At 37.2% G+C, this 21,200-nt stretch overlaps 1 protein-coding gene across 2 annotated transcripts; it reads left to right on the top strand.

Annotated features, from left to right (window-relative positions):
* Positions 1–7,653: 7,653 nt before the first annotated feature.
* Positions 7,654–14,004, top strand: LOC148015873 (calcium-binding allergen Ole e 8-like). Of its 2 annotated transcripts, none has more exons than XM_087663984.1 (2): positions 7,654–8,751; positions 13,688–14,004. In XM_087663984.1, exon 1 carries the CDS (start codon positions 7,856–7,858, stop codon positions 8,663–8,665), a length of 810 nt encoding a protein of 269 aa, XP_087520110.1. In that variant the 5' UTR covers positions 7,654–7,855; the 3' UTR covers positions 8,666–8,751; positions 13,688–14,004. The 2 variants fall into 2 exon arrangements, with proteins under 2 accessions (XP_087520110.1, XP_087520109.1); XM_087663983.1 differs by lacking the exon at positions 13,688–14,004 and adding an exon at positions 8,908–9,144.
* The last annotated feature ends 7,196 nt before the right edge of the window (positions 14,005–21,200 follow it).

The following is a 21,200-nucleotide window of genomic DNA, read 5'->3' on the forward strand; positions in this document are numbered from 1 at the left end:
AATTAGTTGAAGACATACTACCAAAGTTTGTACCAAGATGCGAAATTTTCATTTGGCTCTTGCTTCGTTGCATCATGTAAATCAAAATGATATGCTTCTTGATTTTTCTTTTTCATTTTGTTATTTGCCCATCGTAGACCATGGCCATTCTATGTGCATAATCCTTCCTAATGGAATTTGTTGAGAAGCTATTGGTCTTCTAATATTGCATACAACTATGCATATAGTTCCCCCATTGCAAGTCCAACCTCTAGGCCCACAAAGTTTTGAAAGGTCTCTTAATGCTTGCCATCCTTCACAACCAAGTTTTGATGCTAACAATGCTGTAGTCATTTCTCTTCTCCATGAGATTCTTTAATTTTGGAAGTTCATATTGGTAAGCCTTTGCTACTTTATCTCGAGCTCGTGGAAAATGCCTTGCAAGGATTTGGAGTAGTGAGCATCAAGTCATTGATAGGCTGACTATAGGGAAGTGTTATTGTCAGAATGGGAAGAATTCATTGCCTCCCCTTCAAGAGACAACAAAGCCTTCATGAGGTTTGTTGGGTGGTGAATTCCATGGTGGTAAGGAGTTTAGGAAAAATATACGCGCATATAATGTTGCCCTTGCTTTTGTCCGCTAGGTGTTGATATTGGTGATTCATTGCTAGCTAGTCGAAATGGTTACACATTTCGAGTTCATGGATCCATATATCACTACATTGGGTGCATGTTGCCAAATGTATGTAGTAGAGCAAGTCCACATTTTGCATAGTTGTACATGTACGATACTAAGCATGAAAGTTAAAACAAGATGTCTATCATGCGAAATCTTCATTTAAGACCCTAGATTCATTGCAAGATATGATGCATCCTCACAATTTTTATGCCAATGCTCTCCGAACGGTTGCTAAGAGAATGCATGAGAATCCTACAACAATGATACAAATGATTATTATAGAGGACCATGGGATCTCAAGGTAGTACTCTATGCCTCTTGGCAATGAGGTGGTAGGCATCATGCTTAGCCATGGAGACCATAATTCCTTACATCATCGCACCATATATGTGTATACAAGGAGTGTATATGTGTTCCTTGGTCCAACTTGCATTGAAGCTATATGCATTTGGTGTATGTTCTTTTATTTCCCAATAAAGAGAATAGTTGGAACATGAAGATCCCTTACAGTACTATGGATGAGGATACGCTTGTAGAGCACATGCCCAAGAAAGATTGTGTCGCACAATTGAAGTACTATGCATTTCATCTTCTAGTTTAGGACGACATGGTTGCATCTTGCTATGACGTACAAGACTTCTTTAGTGATTTATGGTGGATGCATATTATAATACAGAGCAATGTAGGTTGAGCTAGTGCCATTGAACCATTCCACTTTGCATTTATAAGTTTATTATAGACTTGCATATATGATCTTAGCTACTGATGCTTAGGATGTTGTTTCTGAAATAACAATTGGCAAGCACATTGTTCTTTCATAATCTTTTACATGCGGGCATTGGCACATGTAGCAACTATACCAAGATGTCACGACAAGTGTTATAGCAAGGCGAGCTTGATCTATTTATTACATTCACATGCAATCCAAGGTGGGAGGAAATAAAGGAAGCGATGCTTTCGAGACAAACTATGCATGATAGATCCGACTTGACTACTTGAGTTTTCCTCTAGAAACAAAAGGATATGATGGATACCCTTATGGAAAAGAGTTTATTTTGTCGAGTTGTAGCCTATGTCACTCTTGTGGAGTTTCAAAAATGTGGCTTGCCGCATTCACATATGCTCTTGATCATGCATGATGCATTAAACCCAAGGATGCATATCACTATGATAGGTTCATTTGCGTTGAGCTTCTAGACCAAGACAGATTTCCACATGTGTTTGAGACAATAGTTTCTTGCAATTTGCATGGGCCATGTGGTCATCTTGGGGCAAATAGTCCATGCATGGTGAATAATAAATGTTTGAGACATTATCCGTGGGAGTTCACAAATAGAATTGTGGAAGATGATCATGGTTATCCTATTTATATGAAGAGAAATGATGGCAAACATATATCGGTCAAGTGCATACCTTGACAACCATTGGGTTATGCCTTATAATCCTTATCTCTCTTAGGAATAAAACTCGTATCAATGTGGAGGTTTGTTCCACCATTTTTGTGGTAAAATATCTTTATGAATATGTGTATAAAGGGCATGATTGTGCAATAGTGAGGTTCCAATCCATGGAAAACGATTCTGAAAATGCACAATGATCCTAAAAGAGTTTGCAATGTTGACAATATATATGTGTACCTTGATGCTCAATATATCTCACCTTTGGAGGCATGCTGGAGGATCTATGATTACTAATTGCATAATGAGAAGCCATATTTCATTCATTTGCATGCGCACTTGCCAAGAAGGGAAATCCTAGTAACTTTCCACGATGGGGACAATATAAGAGAAGTGACTGCAAATGACGACATTTGCTGGACAACCTTGACAGAGTGGTTTATGTGCAAACAAACATATCTGAAGGCAAATGTGTTGCTATATCAGGAGTTCCCTTCATAATGATTTTGGAATTCTTCAAGAAAATTTTGGACCATGCAAAAAAAGGGGGAGATTTGTGGGTATATTTTCTTTGTGCCACTATTTGCAAGCAAGCTCTATTTTTTGAGAATGCTATTCACAATATGCAAGGACTATAAATCTTATGAGGATCTTCGAATAGTTGATACAATATTGTATCATCATTCAAAGTAGCTTGCAACAAAGTGACCATGAGTAATACATGTGCATGGAGAAAGCTATGATATTGCAAACATGTAGACCATTACAAGCTCTTTTTGTAATGTTGTTGTTCTTTTGTGATCCTATGAGACTTGGCCATTTGTGGGATCATTGTTGGGGGTAAAGGTGCATGTGCCTATGTCGCCTTGTAATTACAACACACATCATGGCTGCACACCTGTACACTATAGGTGACATGCACCCATTGTCACTTTATTCTTTATTCTTTTAGTGACTATTGAATAAGGAGAAAGGCAAGTCACACATTGTGAAGGTTGGAGTTCCACATCTGTGTCTCTCTCTTTCTCTTACTCTCTTGCTCCATCCTCCACAACTCACATCTCTCTTACTTTTGCTTGCTCATACTTCCACTTGGGCTTATCCCTTCAACTAGTGTTAGAGCCAACCATTCAAGGAGCTTCTCTATCATTCACTTCAACCATTGACAAAGCTTTAGCTTGAAGGTTTTATGGTAGTTCAACCCTCTTCTTCCCAAGACGTGCAATTTGCTCCTGTTTCTTCCCACCATTGAGGCTTGCTCTAGGGGTTTAAGAGATATTTTTCATCATTGCTCGGGGCTTTGAAATGAGTAGCAGGACCAACATAGTGGACAACAACATCAACATCATTTGCACTAGTTTCCAACTCCTTGTCCTTGACATCCTTTAGCACCTATATCTCATGCTTTGGTCCTCCAACACTTGACACATATCTTGGCAACTCCTCGACATTGATACTTGCTCTCGAGCATCATTTAAGAGCTCCCCAACCTTTGTCATTGTTATAATATACAACAAACCTAATGTATATAGGTTTGGGATAGTTATATTTCAGGGTATGGAGCTCATTTATGTTTTTATTGATGCTTGCATGCACACATATTGGTGTTGGATCATATGTGGATGTTTTGAAGTGCCTTTAGGATGCATTTTGACTTGCATTAGCTCAATTTTGGTAGAGTATTTACTATTGTACATTGTTTGGGCAACAAGTTTTTTATTTGGGAAGGTTATGCCTATTAAGGCTTGATGCTATTCACTTGAATGTATCTAGCATTGATACTTGGACTCAGATATGGTTATGGAAAGATTTGGGACTCAGATTCGAGTTACATGTGATATCTTGGAGCTTTGGCTACTTCATTTGTGGAATCACTTGAAGGTTCATTTGACAAAAGATATTCTACATCGATCAATTTTCTCTGGTGGTCATTAACATTCTGCACAACACGTGGCCTTTAATTCAGGATTGCCACATTTGGAAGATATTTTGCACAACAATGTACTGGAAGTATAGGCAAATTTGAGGAAATGCTAGAAACCAAATGGAATTTGGTTTCATCATTCGATAATCCTTTGATTCATGAGGAGTTGGATATTGATGTTGAATAACAGCACCATACCTCATGTTCAATGGAGTCTAGTTTGAATAAATACTAGAGGAAGGCATACTTGGATGTGGTAGATAAAATGAGCTTAGTAGGTAGCATCATGTTCTTTGTGGATGGACTAGGTGGATCAAGGAAAACATATCTATGTAATTACTTATTAATAAGATTATGAGGGGATAGAAAAGTTGTGCTAACTGCTTCTTCACATATTGCTACATTGTTACTACCAAATGAATAAACATCACACTCTGAATTCAAGATTTCAATGGAGCTAAAGAATACTTCAATTTCATCGTGTAATAATCAATCGGTATATGGCTAACTAGCAAAGTTATTGAGGATTGTGTGTCTTATAATTTGGGATGAGGCACCAACAATGTATTGGTATGCATTTGAGGTATTAAATAGAACTTTGTGAGACATCATGGATTGTAATAGTCCATTTGGAGGAAAGGTGATACTTTTTGGTGGCTATTTTTATCAAAATTTACATGTGGTTCCAAAGGGCAACCATGAAGAGACAATAGATGCAACACTTTGGTATTCTCCCTTGTGGAATCATATGCATATTTTACGATTCTCTTAGAATATGCGGGTGTCCATGCAAGAAGATAACTTCGATGGTGTGAGTTTCATTGACTAGCTTCTCTCTCTTGGCAATGGTTGCAATTGCTTGGATGACAGCAGCCATGTTGCAATTCCATCACACATGATTTTGCATTGTGCTACAATGGATGTCTCACACATTTATGTAAACCTTTATTTTGTGCATGACTATGCTGCCTCCATCAATGGGCATGCAATTTTGGCATCAAGAAACAAGTATGTTGATTTGTTGAATATTGTTGCTTTGCAAACAATGCCAGATGATTCTCATTTTTGCTAGAGTGTCGACTCCATAGTAGAAAGTGATGCTAAATTGTTTCTTTATTCCACCGAGAGTATCTTAACTCCATTGATCTTGGTGATGGTTTTCCTCCTCATTCTTTGGTCCTTTAAAAAAAAGTTATTGTGATACTCCTAAGAAACTTGAATTCTACAATGGGCTTATGTAATGGTACTAGATTGATATGCAAGCAATTCCATGGTAAGGTCTTAGAGGCTAAAATTATTACAAGAACAAACATTAGTGAAATTGTCTTCATACATAGAACCACATTTATTCCAGTGTCAGCAAGATTGCCATTCATAATGAGAAGAATACATTTTTCCATTCAGGTGATTTTTGCAATGATAATCAACAAGTCCGAGGGTCAAACTTAATAGGTTAAATTCCTATTGCATTTAAAAAGAAGTAATGAATGGATGATTGGGCATTGAGAAAGAAGGATGCCTCAACAACAAAAGGCCATGGGGAGATATTGTTTAGAATCCATGGATCTCCGTTCGGGAAACCGTATTTGAGCTCATTGGGCCTACCGTATGCTATGGCTTTGTTTGGAATTTAAATAACTTAGCGAACTAAAATATCATTAGAACTAAAGGAAAGGAAATCAACCAAGACTCCATTCGTAGCAGCGAGCAAACATGGATTAGGCAAAGAAAATGGAAAATTTTGTTTTCTCAAACAGAGTTGGTTGATGGCTAAAGAAACTGCTTAGGACTATTTTAGTAGCACTATTTTGACAAGAAATACAGATACGAGGATTGACTATATATAAAGAATTATAAGTTTTCCGGTGTTTGGCTATTAAATTAAAACACAAAAGAAAGACAACCAGACAACATAACTTTAATAACATATGAATATTGGGAATGCTTAATCCGAAACTCAATATTTTATTTGGTGTATCTAGGACTGTACCTTAAGATATTGGTATTCTCACATGGGCAACTTTTATGTTTTAGTCATGTTAAGTTTGCTAATTGAATCAAAGTATTTTTGGAAGATTGTAGTGTGAACTCACATATCACCACTAATATTGAAAATCATGAAGCCTTGTAAAAAGCAAAATAAAGTCTTACCACTTGTTGCATTTACTATAATTGATGTAACTCTTTTGCAATAGTATCCCTTGTTTGTTGAAGTTATGTTCACAACTTTTGCTTGCTTCTTTCATTGGTAGTTCGTATTTTTGAAGATCTTAGCATTCTTAGGAGATGTCATTTATGTGATTTCGCTCTTGAAGTGCAAGTGCCTTTTTGGTGCTAGAAAAAGAAAGCAACAAAAGAAATAAAAGAGGCCTAGAAAAGCAACTTTGATGCCCATCTTGAGATTGATGGAGGTTCTTTGTCAGGTTGTATTTGTATCTTACTATTCAAATATGTGTAGGAAGGAGAAGTTATGCCAAATTCCTTAGCCAAGGTTGACATATTTGATGATGTTATTAGAGAAGCAAAAAGATGAGGACATTGATGGAGATCATTTGTGTATCCATCTAGGAGGGATAGATAGCTAGGCCAGATCTGAGTGGTGAGGAACAAGGTACTTTTGAAGATGAGACAATGACTGCGACTCTTTGATGATTCACAAGAAGCGAAGGAGGTGGTGATGTTGCATTTAGTCAAGAATACGAATTTGATGATGAGCAAATGATTCTTCAAAGAAATTAGGTGGCTTGTTCACTAAATCAAGTAAGTTAAGCATATTGCTCTTGTTAAAATCCTTCATAATGTATTTTTGTAGGTGACATGTTTTTGTTCTTGAATTAGATTTCCTCTCCTAAAATTCTATGCTTGTACTTACTAGGAAATTGTAGCCAGTTCCTTCAATTGCCTCTAATTATTGAGCTATTGATTCTCAAACATAGACTATGAACATGGTCCTACCTAGTTAAATTGATTTGCTAATTGCTAATATATTTCTATTTTGCTATGACAATCAATACAGGGGGATTGCTTAACTTATGTGGTGGATGTCGTTCAAAGTACTAGTTTATTGGAACAAGGGTAGAGTTTTGCATCTCTTCTATCAATTCTATGGTTGAAGTGTTATTAATAGGCAAGCACAGAAGCTCATCTTTATAACGAGATAATAATATTCGCTTGAGGAATAAGAGATCATTATGAGAGTCAATATGGATGTGTGCAAATCAAAGTTTTAATGCAGGTTAAGAAAGGCCTAAATATGTCGGCATATAAAATATTGGCAAAGCCAATTGAAATATATATCAGTGTTACGATGCTTATGTGTTCAAGATGTTGTCGTGTGTAAACACTCTTTCGGGGCGGGGCGGGGGGGGGGGGGGGGAGAACAAAAGGGCAATGTGCTCCCTTGCACACGACAGTGCACCCTTGTTGATGCAATGACCTTTGTGTTGGGTAGGCCAGAAACTCATAATTCATGGAAACGGCTACTTCAATCTTTGAAACTGAGTCAAAAAAGTGGGAGGAGGAAACGGAACTTGTAGGCCAGTAGCTTTATATTATATTCATACCGCGAACGAAAAGCCATTCGCAAATTCCGCCCAGTGTCTTTATTATTCTTTTTGAATATTATTTGACACTCAACACCGTCTTCGGTCCCACACACACACACACACACACACACACTCTCTCTCTCTCTCTCTCTCTCTCTCTCTCGTCGAACCCTAGCTGCTGCACGCGACCTTCATCCGCCATTCGAATGAACTTGGTTGGGTATAAGCAGACGGGCAGGGCAGCATGCTGAGGAAGAGGCAGCTGGCTCTTGCGTCCTGTTCGGACGCAGAGGTTTGAAGCTTCTGCTGCTGAAATACATATGTATGATTTATGATGAAGCTTCCTGCGTTCCTGCGGAAGCACTCTCGGCGGCTTGACTCGGGTCGGTGTATGTCCCTCCCATGTATCCTCCCTCCGTCCCCTCCTCCGCCTACCAGTGATGAAAACCCAGTGCCTTCGACTAATTCTTTCCCTTCTGCTGCTAGCGTGGCCAGCGGCATGGCCGGCTCGATCCTCACCTCGACTGGTTCGTCGTCCTCTTCTGGAACTCTCTCGGGAGCTCGTCCTACCTCTGTGAATGCCTCCTCCATAGTCACCACCTCAAGCTCCTCCCTCCTCCACTCACAGGTCTCGCCTTCGGCCACGTCCGTCGTCTCGGACATCCTCCCCCTTGAAGCTACAGGTAAGGTCCAGAAGACATTCGCCGTGCCTCCTTCGTTCCGCGACTCCAAACTGGAGCTTCAGGAAGCTTTCTTGCGCTTTGATGCGAACGGGGATGGCAAAATCTCTGCGACAGAGCTCGGCTATGTACTCAGATCTCTTGGTGAGAACCTGAGCGAGAAGGAGCTGCATCTTATGGTGAAAGAAGTGGATAAAGACGGTGATGGATTCATCGATTTTGAAGAGTTCTCTCTGTTGAATTCCTATGCTGGAGGAGATCAAGAACTGAGGGACGCATTTCACGTTTTTGATACCGATGGCGATGGCCTGATCTCTGCGCAGGAGCTTCATCAAGTTTTGATGCGCCTTGGCGAGTCATGCACTATAGAGGAGTGCCGGTGCATGATTCGAGGGGTGGATACCGACGGCAATGGCTGTGTGAGCTTCGAAGAATTCTGCAGCATGATGTCGATGCATTGAAAGTGTTTGCGTGGCAAGTCAGCAATCTCGAAGAGGGAGAGGGGCCATGGATTCAGGCGTTCCTCTGTCAAATGGAACAGAATCAGGTAATGTCTTGCTTACGAGTCCACCATTCTAGTTCTATCTTGCCTAGACAACTGTCGAGTGCGCAAATATTTACCAGTCAATCAGATAGGATAATGAATGGGACATCCAAATACGAGTAAACCTTGGTGACTTTTGCATCTGAATTCCTTCTACAGAACGCGGTATCTACTTAGGATTCGAGACAGGTTGCGTGCAGTGTTCTTGATATCGTGTGCGAGGTTGATCCATGAGCTTGGTTTCAACCCTGGGTTTAGTCCGTTAAGGTTAAGCGCTGAGGGCCGAAGGTTTAGGGCCTTACAATGGTAGACGTAATATAGTACCTTCATGACCAACTCCTGGAAATACATTCGCGAGTGTTGCTTGTTTGCTATAGTAATACATAATTTTTGCCAGCCGTGTGGTCAGTTTCAAATTGCGTTATCTAAATGGCTACATAAGTGCGGGCCTTGTTATACGTTGATGTTATATTGATGCCGAGCTCTTTCTTGATCTAGTAGGTGAGGATTCATGAGCAAGTTAAAAGGAGTTGTAAATGTGTTCAATGCTATTGTATAGACCGCTGAGTTGAGACCTACACTTTAGTAGATGAATTTTTAGTGGTCGACTCATATAAGTAGTATGAAAATCAAGTTTCTATAACTTTTACATTAAGGAGCTTAACTTCTTTGCGGAATGCAATCCTTCTTGCAGTTGTAGCTCATCCTTAGCATGGGTATTTTGTAGTTGGTATTGCTTTGTTGTAGATGAATATTTATGGTTGCTTAAAAGTTCATTAAGAGGTTAGTACGTGACTAAGTAGTTGATACTTAAACGTGAGGGCTTTTGTTATCAAAATTAAAGAGATTGCTACAACATAGTAAAAGAATGATGATGTGTATCCACCTTTCAAGTGACAAGAGGCTTTTTTAAAGTGTACTTGAAGCTCTCTCAAAGCTTTTTACATCACCTTTATGTATAAAAATTAGTGTAATGATGCCCTTTAATGCTTGTATCACATTGCTTTCACACTGTGTTGTCTCCATTCAAATGATAGTATTTGGGACCTCCCATATTTATAAAATATTGCTTCCCTTTAATGCTTGTAACACTTTGCTTTCACACTTTGCGATATCTCCATTCAAATGATAGTCTTTTGTCCCATATTTATAGCATATTGCTCTAGTAGTCTTTTGTCCCATATTTATAGAATATTGCTTTTGTAACCTCCCAATTTTACTAGATTGCTCATCCTACTCATGTCATTACCACATAAAGTTGGATACTGCATATTCATGTTATTTGATGAACCTACATCCTCAAGCCACAACATTAAGTGGCTTGGTTGATCTTAATACATTCCCAAAACAAGACTTACTTTAAGTCTTACTTTAACAAAGAAGAGAAGGACATGGTCTTAATTACTTAAGCTAGCCTCTCTCTTGTGAGTAACGAGGGTGAAGGGTGAAGGGGTCCATGGATGATAATAAACTTTGGCCCCTTTAACCAAGCATTGCAACCAATGATTTCAATAAGTATGCTGATAGGTAGTTTTGCATCAACGATAGGAAGCTCCAATTGTGCTTTGGCTCCTTGCAAAGTTGCAATTTGACCAAACAAGAAAGAAAAGCTTGGTGCAATTTTGTAGGAGGGTGAAGGGGTCAATGTGGTGACAACAAACTTTGGCCCCTTTAACCAAGCATAGCAACCAACCATTTCAATAGGTACGGTGATAAGCAGTTTTGCATCAATGGTGATAGGTAGTTTTGCATCAATGATAGGAAGCCCAAATTGTGTTTTGGCACCTTGCAAAGCTGCAATTCGATCAAACAAGAAAGATCTTGTTGCAATTTTACAAGAGGCTTATTAATTGATAACATACTTGGAATTGTAGAGGGATACCAATATGAAGGTTACTTATTTTCAAGAGGACTCCTTGTTAATGAAGGGGAGGTCATAGTTTTGTCACTAAACTTATTATAGGTGGTTATAGGTGAGGGGCCATCCCTTTCTTGGCCCCTTTACCTTATGCACAATAATTTTTCATATTGTCGAATTTCTCGTCATGGTTGGGCCCCTCTACATTGCTAATTCTAGGCTCACGTTAAATCTTGGCCTGCCTGGTGACGTGGCATCCGGACACAGCCGGTGACAGTGCAAAGCCCTCTGTTTGGACCAAAAGGGTACGATTTGATGATACCAGGAGTTGAACCTGGATCACCCGCCTGATAGACAATCACCTTACCATCTCACTTGTGCGCGTGTTGTTGACATGTAATGGATTTCTTAAAATTTATATATTGTAAACAAATGTGACCCCTAAAAAGTGTCGGGTCACCGACACGTGGCTTGTCTACGGGCGATAGCCCATAGCAGGCCGATATATAACGTCAGCCCTAATTCTATTCATTTGAATTGTAATCATGACATCAAGGAAACTCCTTTTTCATATTGTCAAATTTCTCATCATGGTTGGGCCCCCACATTGCTAATTCTTTTCTTTTGTATTGTAATCATGGCAAGAAGGAAATTACTTTTCATCTAGATATATCGTTTAGCACATTGCTATTTCTATTCCTTTGAATTGTAATCGTGACAAAATAGAATAATAGATTGTAGGCTATGCATCTTGTTAATGCCATTTGTTTTACTTGCATTGACATGATTCTTTTTATGTGACTAATGTTCCATAATGCATTTGTATCCTTTTTAAAAGTTGTTTGAACCATACTCTCTATTAATCCTAGCAATTCCTTGAGCATTTCACAAGTACTTGTGCCAAACAATTGACCATCTAGTAATCCCTTTTGAAAAACATTGTGGCAAAGTCTAGGGTTCCCCACTAATCAAAGTGAAAGGTTGGGATGTTATTAATAACACGGAGAGCTTTATTAAAGGCATACATATAAAGATTGAGTGCTATGCGCTAGTGATGGTTGACTCACCTCTTCAAGTTAATCCATCATGTCTATTTTAGTCTTCTATTTTAGGCATTGCCCATTGATTGTGCTACATCCAAGACCTGGATTTTAGAGCCTTAGACAATATCTTTGTCTTATGGATTGCTCCACTTTTCACCATTTATAGGGGAATTTGGTAGTGCAATACTAATAATCCATGAGCTAAATCGAGTACTAATTTTTTCCAAGCCTTTTTGAAAGTAAGATTTGTAGACTAATCCAAGGTTACCAATGCCTAGAAGTTCGCATGCTATGTTTCAGCATCTTGGTTGCTCAAAACAAACTTGTGGAAACTTTCTCTACCCACCTCCAAGTTTTAGAACCAAAGACAAAAGTTGTAGCTCCCTGTTTTAGCCTCTTGGTTGCCCAAAACAAACTTTTTGAAACTTTCTCTACCCACCTCTAAGTTTTAGAACCAAATGCAAAAGTTGTAGCTCCACAAAGACAACATTCGTGGAAACTTTCTCTACCCACCTCCAAGTTTTAGTACCAAAAGCAAAAGTTGTAGCCCCACAAAAGACAACACTTGGGATAAAAATAATCTTTAACATTATTGACCTACCAACAAAAGATAAAGAAGTTTACATTACCAATCTAACAAACAATAAGAGGTCAACAATTCATGTGTATTAGAGATATCTAATATGAAGTCTTGCCATGTTATATGGAAAGGATCCATTTGTTTAGCTTATTTGAGATGTATTAATTTGATTTTCTTTCAACTAAAAAGAAATCCTAATGTAAACAAGAACTTCAAAAGCCCAAAGAGCATCCTAACTACTTTTAATATTGACTATATTAGAATTATCTTTTGCATTGAAAGGAAAGTAGAAGACTATACTTGAAGGATAGGAAGTTTCTTAATAGCTTAAGAGAGATCAAGTTATATTAATGAAAAGCGATGGTGCAATGAGGTGCCATGTTTGACATGCCCTCTATGGAAGAAAGTAGTTGCACATAGATCATTTCATAAATATGAGCCAAAAGTGTTGAGAAGGGATTTTCACTTTTTTGAGAAATTTTTTGCAAAACACAAAAATATAAGGATGGACAAGATGAAGTTGAAACTTTTAATCTTTGTAGAGATGCCATGACTAGTTTGATTAGTCCCTTATTAAAACTTTTAGGAAGACATCTCTTGTTTAGATAGTAATGTGTAAGTTGTGTGAATTCAAAATAATATGTATCCCAAATGGTTAGAAAGAAGTTCATTAATAGGTGCCAAAAGTGTTGAGAAGGGATTTTCACTTTTTTGAGAAAAATTTGGCAAAACATAAAAATATAAGGATGGACAAGATGAAGTTGAAACTTTTAATCTTTGTAGAGATCCCATGACTAGTTTGATTAGTCCCTTATTAAAACTTTTAGGAAGACATCTCTTGTTTAGATAGTAATGTGTAAGTTGTGTGAATTCAAAATAATATGTATCCCAAATGGTTAGAAACAAGTTCATTACTAGGTGATCATGCTATGGGGACTTGTTAACTTTCATTTGAAATAGAGCAAACTTGAGTTATGAGAAAAAGGAGGATTTAGCATCATGGATGTACTAGACAAGGTAGAGTGAGTTAGAGGCTTGTAAACTCTAAACTTTAGTTATACATTGAGGTGTAAATAGGCTCTTCACCAATTATTTTTGATAGTTGGTTCTTAAACGTTTCAACCACCTAAAGTTCTTTCCTTTGAATTCTACCCTCAAAATCTTTATTTTAGATGATACTCTCATTGTTGCTTATGCTTAAGAGAATTGAAGAGGAACTAGTTAGGAACGTCTCTTATTGTTCCCCATTTGGTCTTTGGTTACATTTTGGTTTTGAACTTAGAGTTTTTCTTGATTATCCATGTGGCCTTCAACATTTGAGACTAGGATGTGCAAAATTTTATCATAATGATCCAAACCAGTACTTGAAATAAAAGCCTCTTTATCTAGCTAGAGCTTATATTATCTTAAATTTTGAAATAAATCTCAAATGTTGACTTTCTTTTTTGGTTGATTCAGTAATACAACATGCATCATGTGTTAAGGTCCTTAAGCAATCAGTCAATTGAAAAGGAGGTTATTGAGCATTGACAATAATCAGGTGAGTGTGGGTAGTAAAGCAAGTTTTGTATCTCCTTGTTGGATTATAATAATTCTTGTGAGTCTATCCCAAGCAAGGCATGTCTATTTCATGAACTCCCTATCTAGGGAAGACATGAGCTAAACTTGAAGGGTGGAGGGCCATTCCAAGACTTGAGTATGGAGTACCATCTTGACTTTACATAACACTAAATCGTGATCTAATGCCAAAAATTCAATATAAAGTTTGTACTTCAATTTGAGTGCCATGTTGGAAAGACATGAGTTAATGCCAAAAATTCAATATAAAGTTTGTACTTCAATTTGAGTGCCACCTAGCAAGCACTATGATTGCATGCAATTGTCGAGCATCTAGTACATCCCAGTTGTCTTTCTTCTCAAATCAATTGCCTTGTTCATATGGTAAACCATCTCCAATAATTGTCATGTTTTGGTTCTCTGCAAGGAATTTTGAGTACTAGTCTCTTTTTCATAAATATGATTAGTAGAAGATCTAAGACCATAGATCAACAACACATTAAGTGTTTCATCATCAATCCTAGCCATTGTTATAATTATTGAATCACTATCATCTATCTCATTTAGCTTTGGTTCCAACTCCTCTCTAGCCAGAACTCAAGAATTCCAAGTTGTTTTATTATTTTAGAACAGGTTTGATTTTAGATAAACTTATTATTTTTAATTTCATTTTCTAAAAGAATTCATAAAATATATTTTCTTGTTCTATCTTCGTGTGACAAGAATAGATTAATTCTCTTTGAAGCTCTATCTTTGTGTGACAAGATTTATGTAAGCCATATTGACCTCCAAGCCATCAAGTAATGTATGTGAATCCTTATTAATCAATGGGATCTTAGTAAATGCTTTGATTAAGATTTTCTTATTATCCCTCTTCCAAAGCATGTTAACCTTCTTCATTAGATCTATATTTTCATCATTGCTTATTTTTGTTTACTTGTGAAACTCCTTTGGCATGAGGACCTTTTGTTTTGAAGGCCACCTTTTGAAGGCGAGCAATTTTTGAGGCGTTGTCTTTCTCTCGTAGAGTTTCTTTGTCCTTTTTTTGAACTTCCTCATGTCCCTTGGAAGCAATCAATGTGGAACCTTAGACCTATTTAGTCTTAATATTCTCCACCTTTTGCTATGTTATAAATATCTTCTTTGGGTATTCTTTAGTAGAGTATCCTTTGCAATGGATGTAATGAGTCTAGAAACGGGGAGAACTTAATCTCCACAAAAACCCCCAAGTTTATTAGCATTAAACAAATCCAGGCCATCATGAGGGTCATCTTTGTTATCCCATAATATGTGTGCACATTTTTCGCTCTTAAGAATCTTGTTTGTTGTTGTAGCTTCAAGAATATAAAGACCCTTCCACCACAACCTGTTAGTGGGATTGTCAACTGATGTGTGTTTGTGCATGTTAGATGGGTTGGGCATTTTAGTTCATATATTAATCATTATTTTGATGATTTTATGTGGCATTTTATGCTAGTTTGTCAACATTAAATGTTGGTTGACTAGCTACCATTTTAGGCTTACTTTATGTCTAATTATTCATTGGCTCCTTCTTTTTCGATTCACTCATCATCATTCTTAAAGTGGTCTTTTTGTTGGAGAAAGAAGCTAATCTCAGTGCCCATTAAGCCAATGACTCATTGTTGTATGTGTCATTCTTGTGTTTGGTACATGGATTCCATTGTTCGAGTATATCTTTGAGTTTTCTTCTTTTGCAATGTTTTTTTTTCTTTTGTTTTCTCTCTTTTGTCTCGTGTTTAATAGTTTATTCAACACTTGTTTCTCCTTTCATTGCTACATTACTTTCGACATGGTATCAGCTTGCAAAACATAGGTTATTGCTACGATTTTTCTATTGATTATTGATTATAGATCTTTATTCTCCCTATTGATTAGGTATGTGTTTTTTAAATCAACAACATGCACTTGTAGGCTATGCTTGGATTCCAGCTTGCAATCACCAATTTGCATTAGTAAATGTTCAACCAACTTGTATTTTTCATTTTCTATTCTAATTGTGATTGGGTGACTATTTGTGCAAGTTGTTTTTGTAGTTTTTGATTGGTTTTTTCTTCATTTTGCAGTAGTGAGCTTTTCTTTTCATTAGATTTTTGGTTAAATTGCATGTGAACTCTCGTTTTGTGAAGTCTTTGGTGTTGATTTGGTTATATTTCCTCTCAGTATCTCCTCTATTCTCTATACTTGTGAGCTTTATATGTCATCAATGCTACTTTAGCACGAGGTATACTTGCATTTATAGGAGTAGCTTTTGTCTCATTATGGAGATTCTAGTGAGCCCTTTACAACTTTAGAGAGGGGTGATAGGAAGAAGTCAAAGGCCCAATGTTATCATTGTGGTTAGAAGGGACACTTGTGGAAGGATTGGAAAGAATTAGCAGTCTCCCAAAAGAAGAAAGAGAAGAAGAAATGTGATGGGGTCTCCTTCAATGAGTCCTCCTCTTCCTTAGACTTTGACTCTTGACTCCAATTTGTTGGCCAAGGGGAAGTCCAAGGCATGGTAGCCATTGACTTTTTCAAACTAAGGGAAGGGCTTGAGTGCTCCTTTCTTTGTTGCGATCTTGGCCAAAGGTGGGGAATTCATGGTCACATATGTTTAGAGGCATTTTTGATAGGATATTCTTGTATGCTACTATGAGATATAGTTAACAGATAGATATATTTATTATGACTCTTCTCTATTTTTGGATTTGGTATGATTGACATCAACACAAGTTCTCTTTGAGTCACCTTGGTGGTGGCTTGATCGTCCATTGGTTGGGTATCCATGGTTCTACTTTGGTGGTTCTATGTTATATGGATTGTGATGAGTCATTATCATTGTATCCTTGTATCAAATCACCTATGATCTGAGACAGGGTGTTAGCAAGATTGTTAGCTCATGTGTGAGTATGTGTATGCTAGATAGGTTGGGCATTGTAGTTCGTATTTTAGGCATTATTTTATTGATTTTTGTCTGGCATTTGTGGTATTTTATGCCAATTGACTAGCATTAAATATTGGCCAACCAACTGCCATTTTAGGCTTATTTATTCTATGGCTCCTCCTTCCATTCAGTCATTATTCTTTTGGTTGTCAAGGAGGAGCTAGTGCCGGTGCCCATACAGCTAGTGACTCACCGTTTTATGCGTTATTCTCATCTTTGGTATATTGATTTCATTTCCCAAGCACATCCTTGAGTAGTCTTCTTTTGTAGTGTTCTATTTTCTTTCTCTTCCATCTTGTGTTCTATGATTTATTTTAGTACTTGTCTATGCTTCCATTGTTGCACCATTTTGACAAACTCAATCCAATGGGGACATCTTAGTGGCAAGTGAATGAGACAGGTAGGCCTTGGGATGAGATCTGAATGCTCAAAAAAGCCATTTAGATGAAACTCTTGAGCTGCAAGGAAGCACATCTAGAAATTTTCCTTTGAATTTGACTATGCAATTATAGATCTAGTCTCTCTATTAATTGAGATTACCAAAGCAATATAAATGCATGTGCCCATAAACTTACACCGTTGTAGCATTGCATTGGCTTGATATACTTGCAAAATAGATTTATAGAACTTTCATTCTATTTGGAGGGTTTTCCCATGAAGTACAAATAGATTCCAACCATATGAAAATCAACGTGCTTCTACTTAAGTCTTAAGATTGAGAAGGTTGAAGTGAACTATGGATTCATGGAATGTTAGTGAGTTGAACTTCACTCATTAAGAACCAAAAGTTTGAATTCAATAGTAGCCATATCCATATCTCCATCACATCTCTCCTTGCGTTTGATACTTTGCATCAAGAAGCCCAACATTAGCCACCTCATGTAAATACTTGAGAGCATAGGCCTACATGTATGGTAAGGGGGCCAATGGGCCAAAAGAAAAATTTCTTCTGTATGAGGAAGGGGCATTGAATATTCCTAGCTGTTGTTGTTGAAGAATCTCCTGCATGCATCATTCAAAGAGGAGCTTCTTTTACAATATAACCATATTCATCCATAGCTCTACCTTTTCTTTTGAGATTACTTGATACTATATTACTTGAAGCTTGAGAAGAAAGGGTGGAAGTAGTACGACTCCCAATATTTGTAGGACAATAGTGCCGTGAAGGGTATTGACTACCTCTAGTAGTTGTGTTGGAACCTTGATTAGGAGAAGTGCTCCTAGTAATTTGCTATATTTTATATATTTTGAAACATCTCTTAATGAATTTTACCCCATTTGCTCTTCTACTATTCGATAGATTATTTATATTCTTAGAGATCATTAAATTTTTTGCTACAATTAGAACCATGTGCCTATAGTAAGAGAAGATTAGTGAAGCTTTAATGCCTTCATGTGCCTCATTCGAAACACACTTACAAAATAGAAGCATTGGCATGCATAAGGATTCTATTGGAAACATAGAGTAAACATTACTCATGATGTGCCATAAAGAATGATCAAACCACAATATTGTGATGTTCTTGGATTCATTATGATGCCTAGCTAGATTGCAATAGCAAATTAGGAAAGATAAAAAATAGTTAAAGATCCCAGATAAGAATTTAGAATCATGTTTGTTGTCATTTTTTGTGGTGGACTTGGTGGTGACATAAACCCCACACGAGAAAGAGCCTTTGTTAGGTTCAAAAAGAGCCGTTGAAATGAGATAATTTAAAATGGCAGTTTTGATAATGGAGAAACTCCTTCAAGGTCCAACTTATAAAATTCTTTTTCACGAATTGCTTCATTAGTTTTATCTAAAAATAGTAGCCACATCTCTATGGGTATAAGTGTGGTTAAAGTAAATACCACATATGCCTATTGTTATGAAAGCATCGACATGAGAGCTATATTCTTGACTCTTGGATGTATGCCAAGTAGCATTAAAAATTTTGCTTCATCCTTTCAAAGATGCGAAATGGCATGAGAGGTTTCCTTGCAATTATATTGGTAGGAGATGGTGTTTCAATCTTTAAGGTCTTCTTTGGTTGGGGTTTTTCTCCTTGAAAAGGAGAATCCATATGCTACAATAAAATTTTAATGATACCTTTTGAATATTCTAGTCAGTTATTGTTGAGGTTAGTCTCTTCTTCCTTTGTAAGGCTATCCAAGTTCCCCATCGGTAGTTTTAGTTTAGCAATAGCAAGCTTAGTGTTGCTTAAAGAGACATGGTAGATTTTGGGCTTGCATAATATTGTATAGTTATCAATCTTATTGATGCAAAGTAAGTTTAAACATGAACTTGAAAGAGAAGGGGACCATTTGAGACTTGCAAACCAAATATGTAGACTATTAGTGAGCACTAAAAGATTAAACCTATGTTAGAGGCATCAACAACAGTCTCCAATTGTTATTCATGTCACTTTTGCAAGTATGTGGTACCTTGCTACGATTTATGCTTAATGTAAGTAAAGGATAAGAGCAATCCATGGTTAGTAGGAAACAAACCTACAATCTTCTTTAGGCAATAGGTTTCCTCCCCATACGCTATCTATCCTCACATCTTAGTACAATTTTATTTCTCTAATAATAACTTCTACTTCTTGAACAATAGGGATTTCATACCCACGCTCACTCATTTCCTTAACATGACTTTCTCATGCTCATCTCATTCAGTTATGGTTTATATTATGGTTTATAAAAATGTAAACTTCATTTCAAGTGTAAGTAGCAATATACTATCTTCATGGGCATACAAAGTAATAATATCCTAAATTGTGCCCATATATTCCAACAACCAAGCCAAGAAATGATGCCTAATATGAGATGCCAAAATTGATTATCTTCTTTAAGTCATGGTGGATTAAAGATGGGATTTTTTTTTTTGAAGAATTACATCTAATTACTGTGCAAATAGGAGGGCAATTGCCAAGAAATGATGCCCAAGATGAGATGCCAATATTGATTATGTCCTATAAGTCATGGTGGATTAAAGATGGAAATTTATCTTAGAAGAGTTATCAGTGAGGGAGTGGAGGAGAGAAGTGGGGTAATAGGTGTTCAATATAGTTATGGAGATTAGGTGCCATGAATCTAATGCACATAGCAAGACAAAGGAACCTTTGTGGCTATCATGCACCCTATTCTCTAAATGGAGTAAAGAGAGTCAATGCCCTAACCTTTGCTTTAACCATAGTTAGACAATGTGAGTTATGGCAAGGACATGACCATAGTCAATTCTTGGTTTCATTATTCTTACATAGTTAGCTAAGTATCTCTTATATATGCTAAGGAAGGACTTGGACCAACAAAATGATAGAATCTATGGGAAATCTATAGTCATAGAGGATTTTACCCTTGTTAGCAATTACAATTGAACCAAAGGAAGCACCTAAATTCTAGAGAATTATTGTTAACTATATTTTATTTTCGATGTGCTTGCTTGAAACTTAGGAGCTAACCCATGCACACTGGGCTAATAAGACACATCAAAGAAGGTACATATTGCAAGTCACTAGAATTCAAATAATGTCGTCTTGTTTTCAATATTGTTATTACCTCACAATGTAGCATTTTTTTCTTACACATGCTTTAGTACTAAATAATCTAGTGCATTTTTTCATGTAAGCCAATACTATGGTTTCATTTCCTTATTTCTAGATATTTAAGATTGGATCTATTGAGACCCCCATATTGGGACCTTACCTTAGCCCTAACACACAGATACTTAACTATCCTTTCAATGCCATAAAAGATGGGCATTTCTTTTTATGCTTAATAGAGTATGAAGTTCTAAAATACACTTGGAAAACAATTAGGTATACACTAGGCATATAAGGACTATCCCTTATACACAAATACTTAACTATCCTTGCAATGCCATAAAAGGTGGGCATTTCTTTCTCAATAAAGGACTATCCCATATACACTAGGCACATAAAAGGTATGTCCATTTTGATTTTTCAAATCAATAATTGGATGACATGGTAGTTTTGTGGATGAAGGTGAAAGCAACAAAGGGCTTCCACCTTTTGTCAATCCAAGTTTTCCCAAATGATGGTTATGGCAATTGTGCAAGGTACATCGCTTCATCCATGAGAATTTATTATCTACAGAGAGAGAGAGAGAGAGAGAGAGAGAGAGAGAGAGAGAGAGAGAGAGAGAGAGAGAGAGAGAGAGAGAGAGAGAGAGAGAGAGAGAGAGAGAGAGAGAGAGAGAGAGAGAGAGAGAGAGAGAGAGAGAGAGAGAGAGAGAGAGAGAGAGAGAGAGAGAGAGAGAGAGAGAGAGAGAGAGGCAAAATAGTATCCACTTTGATCCACATGTAGAGGGAAACTAGGGAGTGGATAGGTGCCCATAGAGGGACTATCCACTAATTGGGTCCCACTTATGCCCACCATAAAGGAGTATTCTAAGATCAGAGTTTTCAAACTTAAGGCCTAAGAATTTTTTCTTATGAAAGATATAATTAATGTTCATGTTTTGGCTTTT

This window comes from Lygodium microphyllum, chromosome 23, assembly GCF_053477565.2.
Source record: "Lygodium microphyllum isolate KBCC chromosome 23, Lygodium_microphyllum_v1.1.10, whole genome shotgun sequence".
Classification (NCBI taxonomy): domain Eukaryota; kingdom Viridiplantae; phylum Streptophyta; class Polypodiopsida; order Schizaeales; family Lygodiaceae; genus Lygodium; species Lygodium microphyllum.

What these genes read in the sequence shown, in the direction of transcription:
- LOC148015873 (XM_087663984.1), top strand. Translation starts at nt 7,856, where the DNA reads ATGATGAAGCTTCCTGCGTTCCTGCGGAAGCACTCTCGGCGGCTTGAC.